Source organism: Cornus florida, unplaced genomic scaffold (assembly GCF_030987335.1).
Source record: "Cornus florida cultivar Cherokee Brave unplaced genomic scaffold, ASM3098733v1 CherokeeBrave_3.0.0_Hap2_Chr06, whole genome shotgun sequence".
Lineage (NCBI taxonomy): Eukaryota > Viridiplantae > Streptophyta > Magnoliopsida > Cornales > Cornaceae > Cornus > Cornus florida.
Genome location: NW_026775576.1, coordinates 97,771,983 through 97,784,440, shown reverse-complemented (window position 1 = coordinate 97,784,440; position 12,458 = coordinate 97,771,983). Strand labels below are relative to the sequence as shown.

Sequence of the window (12,458 nt, the reverse complement as noted above, 5' to 3'; positions counted from 1 at the left end):
GATTCTTAATATAATTAATTAATTACTCCACCTCACCATGCCGCACCCCGCCCCATTTTGGACAGATGGGGGTAGGGTGTTCACCGTAGATCCCAGTCTGATATGTTGAAAATCTTTTTATGCTAAACAGGGATGGGAATGGGGAACAGGCGAATAATAGTGTGTATATGTATGTGTGTGATATATATATATCATATTGCCAATACAAGAAAAAATCTAAGCACCCATTTCTCATGATACATTGATATATGAAATGGAGAACCTCAATAGTAAAAGTTCGGCTTAGAATATTAATATATCAGCTGATGTCATTGTCTTTCCAGAATTATTGTCTGCGAAATGAAATTTCACCCCTAAAAATACAACTGCAAAACGGCCGGTCGCCTTAATAACTTTGCAGAAACAGTTATAGATCTCCACATCATGCTAATGTTACGAATATGATTCACCAAAAACTATTTGTTTCATCTTCAATTGAACAATCGGAAGAGAGAGAAACCTCACCAAAATCATTGCACACCACTCCACCTCGCCCAGTCCACAAATTGCATCCCACCATAGATATTGTTGGCAAAGCGCACACCAACTGTAAAAGCCATTGCTACGGGTGGAACCTGCTTTGCCAAAGGAGATGCTTCTACCAGGCGTTCCAGTCCGTTTACGACCTGATATCGGGTATTGGAAGAAACTGCAAGGAAAACTCCTGCAAGTTGGGGTAAGAAACATATCAATTAGCGGAAAGTGGAGAGCAGTTGCAATTAATAACTTAATTCAAATGTAACCTTTATGGTGAAAATTGAAGGCTTTGAACTAAAAGACATATGAACTACGCATATACAGTAAATACAGGTAACACAGAGCATGAATGTAAACGTTCAGCAGATGTCACCAATCAAGAAGTTACAGTAATTATAACACCTACTACCGAGGCATTTTACAGTAAATACATGCTTCATGCCTGAGGTAAAAGTAACAGTCAAATGATAACACCTACAACTGCACTAAAAAGAAAAATAAATATATAGTAGAAAATATCTCAATTCACTGCTTGGTAGTTAGACTCGCCCTTTAAGGACAAAGGTCAATGCAGACTAGTTGGATGACAAACATTTCATGAACCTCTCCTCAATCCTCTGGCAAAAGACTTATAACCCCAACAAACAACTCTACCAAACAAAAACACAATTTGTACAGATCTTTTTTCCAATATGTTCAAAAGTATTTCTCAGGTACACAGAACACCCACCTACATGCCTGCCTGAGCATTCAGTTGGGAAAGACATTAATCAAATCAAACTGGTATTCACCCACAACTGATACAGACGCCCATAAATACTAGATGGCAATATTTTCAAGAGTTGAACTTCTAGATCATGAATGATAGCATATATATAACCAAACAGGAGCCCAAAGTATTGAAACAACTGAATAACCGACAGATGCTATTTGGCAACGAATTGGTTTAATGGATAATGTCCCATCAATCCCCTAATTCCAAAATTTATTGCAAGAGCACAGAGGACAAGAAGTTGCTCAACCAAAAGCAATTTCATTAACAACGGAGGCTTACCCCAAAGAGCTGCACTCTTCACAAGAGGTGGAACAGGTATGTCCTCTTCTGATTTCTTTATGCTCCTAATATGTAGAAAAGAAATATAATGAGAAATGATACACACCACAAGGATAAACACATTAATGATGCTGATGCTTTCCGTATTACTCAAAATAAAAAGAAGAGCAGCTTATTCCACAAACATTCTTTTTTCATATATTATAGAAGATAACAGTATATTTTCTATTAATATAAGTAATCTCTAGGACTACAAAACATGTCATACACAGTCCAAAGAGTCCATAAATCACATTTTCATGGTCATGGCAAGAGAACATAATTAAATTGCATAGTCCATAAATTGTGGCGCGTGTAAGAATTTCAAATACCGTACATAAAATCCCATTGAATCTGCAGCTCCTGATTACACTGCCCACACATAACACAAGGGAAAACAGTTGCAGCTAGAGTGTGAATCGGTTAGTATGACTTGACATTAGGCTGTTGAAGGAACATAGCATAAGTTGTATTAATTTTCTTAAATTTGGTGCAGTAATCCTCAGCTCACTTCTTTTTACTGGATGTCTGTAAATAATTCACTGTTCCAAACCCTAGCAAGTTACATTCATTCCATGTCTGCAGGATGATTCACAAAAACTAAAAAAGAAATTGCCCTATGATACTTCTGCAAAATGATAATATGAATCAAGAAAGATAAAAATCTAACATAAAAAACTAGGAGGCAGTGTTAAAGCATACATTCTAGAATAATCAATGAAGCCCTAACAGTTTAATTTAAGTAACAGGTGAGGAAAGAGATAGGAAAACTTTATACTAGTTCAAGGACAGAGTACTGAGCATAATAAGCCAAGACAATACGCAGCGAGAAGAGATGTTATAATAGAAGAGGGAAGTTCATTTTCAAAAAGATAGGTCGAAAAAGACATGGATTAACAATTTACTAGTTTTGCTGGCTCCTATGTTTGAAAAGCAAGCCAATTTGAAGGATCTGGTTGCATGATTATCCTATACATTTTATCCCACCACACATAATTTTTGTTGATTTTCTCACCCCCACTAGTTGCCAATCTGGTCTAACCCAGACAAAAACCAGGTTCTATCTTTACAAACAGGCGTAGAGTGCTGTCCTTGTGACTTAGCATCAAATCAATCAGAGTACCTTGAAAATTAGGTGTCAAAAGCTTTTTGGCAAATAGATATTGGGGACAGAAAATGCAAGCAAACCAATCTGTAATGAAGAACTGTGAAATTAACCGCAAAACACAAATTTATAGTAACAACTGCTTCATTGCATTGAAACCAGTTTCTCAGGGATTTACACAAATCTCTAGAAGAACAATTGACATGTATAAGAAAAAAATGCTGATAATTTATGAATTATAGGGGAAAAAAAAACTAAGCAAATTTTCTCAAGTATCAATTTCATTTATGAGCTGATAGTTCAGGGATGAAGAAAACCATAAAAAGATGTGACAACAAGCACATAGTACATATATACTGTGCATGAATGCATACATTATTGTGTCTAAATAGAATCATACCGCTTGGCAGTCATTATTAAATTTGCAATGCCTTGACCAATAAGACCACATCCGAACCCAACTAATCCATACAGAAGACCCTGAAAATAACAGGAAATGAGATATAGGTCACATAAGGAAATATACAAAAACAATCCAACGCTAGAATCCTGTTATATATACATATCGTTCTGTGTAGCCAAAAAAATGTTAAGTGACCAAAGAATGTATTTCAGCAAAAGGATAATGGAAAAACCAAATGCCTGCATGAGAAATTGAAAATGTGCGAGCACATCTAACATTTCTTTTCTAAGATATGATCTGAATGTTTTACACAGATGTATGCAAATACCTTACCTTGTAAAAATAAGTTGCAACCCTCTGATTTATGGTAAATCTGCATCCTGGCCTTTCAGCTTCAAATACGCTGCATCAGATTAACATTTCAAAAACTGGATAGATTATAATATGTAACTGCAAATGAGATAAAAAGAAACAACAATAAATGTAGACCTCATGTAAGGATAAGCACATTACAGTATATTAGGATCCAAGAAAGTTGAAAACATTCATTCAAATTATATATCAGGAGAAGTCTTATGTGATGTTCTAGCATGATCTAACAACCTGCTAGGAAGAGCACCATAAGCATGTTGCAAACGCCCAAGGAACCCTTTAGAGGCAGATAGTTGTCCGATACGAGCATAGGGTGCTAACATACCAACTAATGCAACATTAACAACCACCCCAACCAAAAGATCTGCAGCATACAACTCAAATTCAGCCCAGAAGTCTTTGCCCCTCTTTTGAACTTCCGCAAATGTTGCACAGCAAGAATCAATAACTATCTGCATCAAGAAAATAAAAAAAATATGAATGCCAAGCACAAAAAACATCAGAATCACTTTCAAACAATACACCCTGGATTTTAACAAATAACATTTTTTCCCCTAAACAAGCATTTTATTGACACACCAAAGGAACACGGAACAAAGAGGCAACAACAAGCCCCACTAGGCATTCTATAAGTCTAGTGCAACTCATAAAATTTCAGTCATTCAAGTTTTACAAACCTAATTTCCTTGAAATTTTATTGGAATAAGAACAAAACTGGGTTAGCTAAACACAAAGTGGACTAACATGCTACATAAATTATCACTGGTACACATAAGTTGATCGCAGTCATTACTCATATAGGACTAGAATATCAAGCAACTGTATCTAATTGTTTGTAGATTTAAGTGTTTACACAATGATAGTAAGAAACAATCTTAACTAACCTCCGTTCCAACTTTGAAAAGAAAAGATGGATCAGCCAACATCCGGTTCCGAAGCATAGAGCATGACCTCATTGCAAAACCAAGAGGCCACGCCGACCCCTGCAATCAGAAATTCAGTAACACCGGTTATCATACTAGTAACCAAAAAAAAAATTTGCAAGTCTTGCACAAATTAATTACCTAACATTGTTCACTGATTGAACATTGGTAAAAAATATACCTGCAAATCCAAATATCTCAGAAGCAGCAATTTTCGGATTCCCACACTCTTGGCTGCCTCTAACATATCAGAAGGAAGACTCGCCCCTCGAGCCTCTGTCTCTCTAATCACCTCCTCAAACTTCATTATTGGCCCAAACTCGTCTTCTTCCCCGTCATCACCTTCATCACCACCACCTCCACCACCACCACCACCACCTAGAAATTTTCCATTACCACCATTACCATTGAATGTCCCACCACCACTTTGACTATCACCTTTTGATACATATTTAGTTTCCAAAACCCTAGCATCCTTTCCTACAGAAGTAGCACCAGCTTCTTCCGACACCGTGGTAACAACAACAGCAGATTGCGGCTCAACCTCTGGATTCGACATGTTCATGACCACAAGACTCTGTTTCTTCTTGTTACATGAAAAATGTCTACTTTTTCTCACATTATCCATAACTTCAAGCTTTACAATCATCAATTTCTGACTCCGAACCTCACTTGAAAAAATTGCCTTTTGCAAATTCACAAAATGTGCAACTCTAGTGCTTGAAAAACCAGCCATATCTCTCCCAGGATCTCAAACCAGTCTCAATTAGTATATATGCTTAGAAAAATCGACGAATTGAGAAGAAATTTATCAATATAAATATTGCTAAGAAATGAAACAATACCACTAGCTTTAACGAAGATCGAGAGTCAATCAAAAAGACATTACGCATGAGAGGACCAGCATCTGTGAAGAGCTCCACTTCATTCTCTGTAACTTTCCCGGAAAATGGAGGAAAATAGTCGGATAGTAACAGAAAACAGTGGAATCAGGGGATTCTTGAAGAGCTCCACTTCTGTTTGGTAAAGATTTGAATCCAACTATATCGAGCCCTTGATTTCGATTCTTAAAAGTGTGATGTGTATATATATATATATATATATATATATATATATAAGGAGGGGATGGAAGTGAACCTCGGTGAAGAGAGAGACGTCCAGCTTCTGCTAGCTTTACTGATTTCTCTCTCCTGAAGCTGTGAAATGGTGGTCTCTTTGCATTTATAGGTGGTCCACGCACGTGGGAAAATTTTATGCGTGTGGAAATCTTTAGGTATCCATGCTAACGTGCACATGGTGAGCGGAAAGGCAAACCCACGTGAGTTGAGAATCGTGAGTTTATTGAGATGTGGCTAGGGGTCGTCGCGCCTCGTGCTCAAGTTAGCATGCCCTATATTTATTAATTTCTTATAAGAGCGTGTCTCAGATCTATTTGTGCAAGTATACATTTACACAAGCGTGCAAGAAACAAAGCAATGGTTTGAAGAATATTATTAAATTCCGAATAAGAAAAAAATGGTTTGAAGAATACGTGGATTTGAGCTCAATTGACGGTCATCTTCGCGAGGCTCAGAGCCACATTAGGTTGACTCTTATAGTGTACTTGCACCCACTCACATGATTGATGGGAAGACCTGTAACAAACTTGATTTGGTAAAGTACTTACCATAATTAATATATAGATATATATATTGATAAATAGTATTTGATATATGGGTGCGTCCTATAAATGGGTATTCCAATGATGAAAGTTTCATGGAATTATTGAATTAAGAGGATGGTCAAATGTCACGAATTTTGAGCATTATTTAGTGATTTAGTGGAGTGTCTAACTTTTCGGTCCCTATTCGAATTTACCTTCCTTTCTAATTAACTAAATAAATAAAAAGAAAAAAAAGAAAAGAAAGAGCATGAATAGCAGGTAATAATTGATATCTTGTTTTTGTTCTTATAAAAAGTAAGTCATTACAGTGGACCTAACACCAGTACATTTGATCATTTATTTACAATCAATACAATAAAAATATATTTAAATTTCTAAAAATGGACAAGTAAAATAAGTTGAAGGGAGTAATTTTTTCTATATGTCCAATTCAATTCTCTTTCGAAATCAATTAATTTTTCAGTTTGGATTTTATCACGGGACTTAACCTGATTCAACGATTTGAGTGCTAACTAAGAGGAAGAATACTAATTGGATTGGATTTAATTCAAAATATAATAATATTTTAGTCACGTAGAGATGCATGGATTAGGCATTTAGGCATAACAATTTAGACTCAATCCGTTTTATAAATGTTGAACTCTAAATTACCTCTAATTATACCTTGACTCGAGCCAACCAAATTAATTGCAACCCATATGTGAGTTAAGTTTGCTCCAATTAAATTCAGGTTTGTAAGTCGAATTATTAGAATTGGATTGTCACGTTTACATTTATAAACATCCTATGCCACATTGACTTTATGAATATGCACGTTAATTACCCTAAAGACAAAGATAAAAACACCTTCACTTTTATACAATTGAAATAATTTGAAGCCTTCACTTTTTTTCAACTCGAACCCGATCAAATTGTAAAACTATTTGCCCAAACTCTTTCAGAGTGGGCTTGACTGATTTCGGTTGGGCCGCCCAAGTTACAATTAAACAACAATGTATGTATATCTCGCAGAAAGTATTATTTGTGAAGGTGGATCATTAAGAAAGACCAACTAACTTTAATATGTGGCAATTGGTATATAATTCTGAATTCCATTACTCAATTTCATTAGTTAACAATGAATGGACAAAACTTAACTCTAAATCAACTTTAATATTTAAAATATATTTTAGTAAAATTTATATTACACATATTTATAATCAGTGATCAAATTTTTTATTTTATTTCATTTTATTTTATTGAAATTCATTTTCCCTCAATTCGCAATGGTGGAGCCCTGGATTTGCCCTTTATTTTTCCAAAATTCGATAAAGTAGTATCAAAAGAGGAGTTATGTTATAAATTTTCATATTATATAAAAGTAATCCAAATAAGAAATAATCAGAGATTAATTAAAATTTCAATTTTGATTATACCATCCGTAGCTAACTCACATGAAGAATTCTAGTTGAATTACACTTGAATTAAAAGTCAATATAGATTGCTACTATTCATCTAATCACAATTTGTATTGGACTTGACTCCCTCAATTTGCTACTATCCTTATAAAATTCTCATTCATGTAGCAAATTTCACGGTCCTTGAATGAGAGGACCATTATTTATATTATAGGTTTAGTTTTATCTTCAAAACACGTACGTGCCATGGTGTCTCATTTTTTGCTATTGCTTTCAACCACTACTCTTATTGCCCGTTTCTTGCTCTTCTTCTTCTGTTCATCATGGTGGTCTCCTCCTCCTCCTCCTCCTGCTTCTCCTGTTTTGCCTTGCAATGTCGAAGAAGAACAAACATCATTGTTGCAAGCGAATCCAAATTGTGAAGAAGAAAAAAAGCACGGAAAACGTAAAAAAAAGAACAATAGAGCAAGTATAAGAAGAAAAAGAAAAATAATAGGTTTGCTACCTGATGATGTGTTGATTAAGATTCTATCAAGATTGCCTGCGAAATCTCTCATGAGATTCAAGTGTGTCTCCAAATCATGGAACACTCTGATCACAAACCCTAGTTACCCTAGTTTCATCTCAAAGTTCGATTACACTCGCAGCAGCAGCTCATTTGGTCAACTAGTCGTGGGGCCCATGCACTTCAACTATGACGATGAAGAATACACCTTCTCTTTGATCTCCTTTGATAATAATATGTCTCTGAATATTTCTGAAAGTTAAACTTGATTTCTCGTCATTAAACGTCTCCGACTACTTGGGACGTCGCAGAGGCGTGTTGTATGGCTCATGTGTTGGGATTTATATGCCCTGACATAGCAAATTTCTATTTGGATTAAAGTGACATAAGTTCACGATGTTTCTGAAATATTTATGTTTTTATACAATTGGTGAATTCAATGTATTATGTTTCGATTCATTATAGAATTGATAGTGTCCACTTGATTACAAGAGATATTTATATATGTATGTGATGGCAATCAATACATGAATATAAATAGTAATCATAAATGGTTCATAGTCGGTAATTATGGATGGACTCATAATTAATTAAGACTTGAACTGGATCCACGTTAGGTTGAGATATATTGCGGGAGCCCTATCACCGTCATGGCATGTGACTCTTAAGTATGAGAAAATTATAGACTTTTTTATTAATTAATAATTACTTTAATTTATTCGGCGGATTCTTCGGGATTCTTAGACCGACACTTTGGGTTGTTATGTAATTAATAGTTAGAGGGTTATATTTTCAATATTTGCATCATTGCTACTTGTATTTATTTTGTATTGATTATGGTTGATCACAAAGTAAATTCGAAGGCCTTCGTATGTTTTTAGACAAAATGATTTATTATATATTTATTTATTTAAATTATTATTTTTGTCAAACAAATGTTTTTATTGTGATCGAGTCAGAAATAATCAATGGTACGAAAATAAATATATTAATTAAGTAGTCGGATTGATGGCTTTATTTATCCGATAACTAATTATGCATAGAGGGGTCAAAGTGAAATATTGACTTAGTGGTTATTTATTATTTAATTGGAGTTCAATTAATTTCTTTTAGTGGATTAGAAATTAATTTATGAATTAATTGAATTGGGTCCATGGACCGGGCCAATTATTAATTCATTGTAGCCAATAAAATAATAGGCCCAATGGATTCTCACTCATAACCCAACTTGATATTGGAATCATATTAGATTTGAGACATGTGAATTAGAGATTGAGAAGGATTTGTTGTTTCCTTTTCTTTATTTTTTTGTTGCCTATAAATATACATGGTCTATGTATATTTTGGGAATGTTATTTTTATGAGAAGGAAAAAAAGGAATAAATTTTCTCTCTCTAGTAAATTAGGGTTAGTGTTCTCATCTAATGGAGGCTCCCACAAGCCTAGTTTTTCAAGGTCATTCATGGAGGCTTATGAGTGATTCCTAAAAGCAAGACCATTACCAAAAAGATGGAGATCCATGGAAAAGGTGTCTAGCAAAAGGGATATACAATAAGTGAGAACATTCACTTTAGAGGAGAGATCTAAGGTTTACTCAAACCTTGATGTAAGTATTCAATTTTTTAATTGAATGATACATCATGTTTTTTTTTACATAAAACTTGTCTCTATGTAATGAATCAAGATCTATGAATTAAAATTTCTCGAAAAGTTTTTAAAACTAGCACGTTTCCTAACAGTGGTATCAGAGCATGGTTTGATTCATTACTAGAGATCATGATTTTATGAAAATCATCATTCACGGATCCAATTTTGATATGCATATATTTATTTATTAATGTATGTTGATGTATGAATTAATATATTGATATATATTGATACATGATGATGTATGTATAATTGTGAATGGATGATGATGTGTGTTTGGGCCATGGATGAAGCTTATAGGTTAATTGAATGTAATTTTATCTTTGGATAAATGTAATTAAGGCTTTGATTTAGCCGTTTGAAAGTTCAATGATGTAATTTAATTTTTTCCATTGTATTTCAAATTGTAAATTTATTTAAAGCCATGTAATATTCATCAAAGGGTGCTATGAAGCTTCAAGAAGGTCCAAGAGGATTAAATTAGGCTTCAGGAATTTTCTGGGATTTTTTAGAAATTTTCCGGAATTTTTCTGGAATTTTTTAAGGCCTAATTTAATTTCTGGAAATTTTTATTAATTTTTCTGGATTTTTCGGCGTTTTTCCGGTGGCCGGAGCATCACCGGCGGGGAGAAGAACTACTGGAGGAGGCTGGGATCTGGTGCAGCGCACCAATAATGAATTTGGCGCGTGAGGAACACGTGCCAGAAGTGGTAGGTGAAGAATGGAATCTGGCGCGTGGGTTCCACGCGCCAGAAAAGTCGACCATTCCGGCGCGTGAGGAACACGCGCCGGACAAGCCAAATCAACGCCACTTGGCGCGTGGCAGCGCGTGCCACGCGCCACAATCTTTCCCAAGCGCGTCTAAGCGCGTGAGGAGCGTGGAGAGCGCGTGAGCCGCGCGTGGTGGTGCGTGAGACTGCATATGACCGGATTTTGTCTTTTTCAGGCGTAGAGATACTTACAGATGACCTCCAGGCTTATTTTAATGATTATTTTGTGCTGTTATCGCTCATTAGGGAGTTAATTATTGCCCTAAAGTGAATTTTAATATTATTCTCCATTATTTAAAGATAGTGGGAGTTTAATAGGGTGCAATAATTATAACACTTAATAATTATTTAGTTTTTAATGTTAAAAGCTAAATCCATTGGCCATTTTATTTGCTTTATCTGTCATTTATTTATTTATGCGATGTATGAAATGCATAAAATATATAATTGTTAATTAATTATTATTCATGCATTGGATCCATGATATTTATTTAAATGGCTTGATTTATATTAATTAAGTTATGAAAATTAATTGGATTTGATTACTAATTAATTTGAGGGCACCTATTGGGAAACGCAAAATTATTTTTGTAAATTATTTTAAAGTGTGCTTCAAATTAAATATTAGTGAATCGTTTAAAGTCCAAATATTTTCTAAATTTAATTGGATTAAAATCAAGACGTTTTGCATGCATTATATCATGTAAATAAATAAATTCAAAACCCTAATTATGAATGATTAAAAATTGAGTGGGAGCGGGGATTTTTATACATTACCCCATGGCCTTCATTATTAAAACCATTGTAATTAGATCTTCAAAAATAAGGCCCCACGCATGATTTGAAGAGTCTTAATATTACAAGAATGGTTGTCTCATGAAAACAATAATATTAAATGTTCATTGTAATTAGATCTTTAAAAATAAGGCCCTACGCATGATTTAAAGAGTCTAGATTATAATGACAAGATATTTAATATTTTTATTTTTCATTAGAGTTTTAATAACGTTATACACTCAATCTAAAATCAATAGTGTTAGCTCCCCAACGGAGTGGTCTACACTAGATAATTTTAGAAAGGCTAAACATAATTGGGAATCATTTCATATAGATAGACAAGGCATTGTCTTAAAAGTTATGGAGATGATGGGATTTGCCCGCCAATAGTAATAATAACTTCGCCAACCGAATAAGTTATTGGCGTATTGGTTATCTGATTTTTCATGCAGTGGTTAAGGGACCCACATATTATTATTTTAATGGAAGTGCTCACCTAATAACAAATAAATCCCAACAATAGTAATAATGAACTCCTCCATCAGGATAAGTTATTGACGTATTGATTGGATGATTTATTATGCTACGAAGTTGAGGGACTCACATTAATTAAAATGGATTGTTTGCCAATAATGATAATGATCTCTTATTCTATTTGAGATTTGTTATATTATGTGGCTAACAAACTCATTTTAATTTTAAATATGCATGATAGTATTAATAATTCACCTTGCATATTGTATGAATGCATTTATATTCAGATTAATTATGTATAATCCAGTTTATCTGCTTGCTTACATATTCAATGTATGTGGATCTTTTTTATAATGACTGGAAAAGGAACTTAGATATTTTATTCACAACGTAAGAGTACAAAATGTATTTAATACTCCTATACCTAATTCCTTTATTTTCAGATACTTAATGAGATGTTTTAGTGAGATTAGATAGGGCATATGTCTAAGTACTGTGTCAAATTTAAATACCATCAAGATAGCCTGAGGATCTCCAGTTTGATATCGGATTTTGAAAAATGATTGTTTATTATTTAAAAATTGAACTGGAGGTCAATAGGGCTGACTTGAATGGTAAGTTTCAAATTGACATGATTATTGCCTTGTTACCAAATTCGTTCGGCTCTTTCAGAGTAGACTAAATAAGGAATCAGTTTGAGTTTACACTCGTTGATATTCTTATAGAATTGGTAACAGATAAAGGGATAATCAAAAGTATAGGTGTTCTTATTAATCAACCTAGTCTATACCATCTTCTTCTAGGCCCAAGTGG

The 12,458-nt window shown here is 34.2% G+C and overlaps 1 protein-coding gene across 1 annotated transcript; it reads right to left on the bottom strand.

The window, feature by feature from the left end:
- Window positions 1–267: 267 nt before the first annotated feature.
- On the bottom strand, window positions 268–5,618 carry LOC132313200 (protein RETICULATA, chloroplastic-like). Its single transcript, XM_059811883.1, has 7 exons — window positions 4,594–5,618; window positions 4,374–4,472; window positions 3,721–3,941; window positions 3,451–3,520; window positions 3,115–3,194; window positions 1,571–1,635; window positions 268–703 (listed from the first exon to the last, which is right to left on the bottom strand). The coding sequence occupies exons 1-7, from the start codon at window positions 5,146–5,148 to the stop codon at window positions 510–512; spliced, it is 1,284 nt and encodes a 427-aa protein (XP_059667866.1). The 5' UTR covers window positions 5,149–5,618; the 3' UTR covers window positions 268–509.
- Window positions 5,619–12,458: the final 6,840 nt, after the last annotated feature.

What these genes read in the sequence shown, in the direction of transcription:
- LOC132313200 (XM_059811883.1), bottom strand. Translation starts at nt 5,148, where the DNA reads ATGGCTGGTTTTTCAAGCACTAGAGTTGCACATTTTGTGAATTTGCAA. An exon ending in TTTTCAAAGTTGGAACGGAG is followed by an intron (nt 3,942 to 4,373) that starts GTTAGTTAAGAT and finishes TTCTTGATGCAG; the next exon opens with ATAGTTATTGATTCTTGCTG. An exon ending in TTGCAACTTATTTTTACAAG is followed by an intron (nt 3,195 to 3,450) that starts GTAAGGTATTTG and finishes TGTTATTTTCAG; the next exon opens with GGTCTTCTGTATGGATTAGT.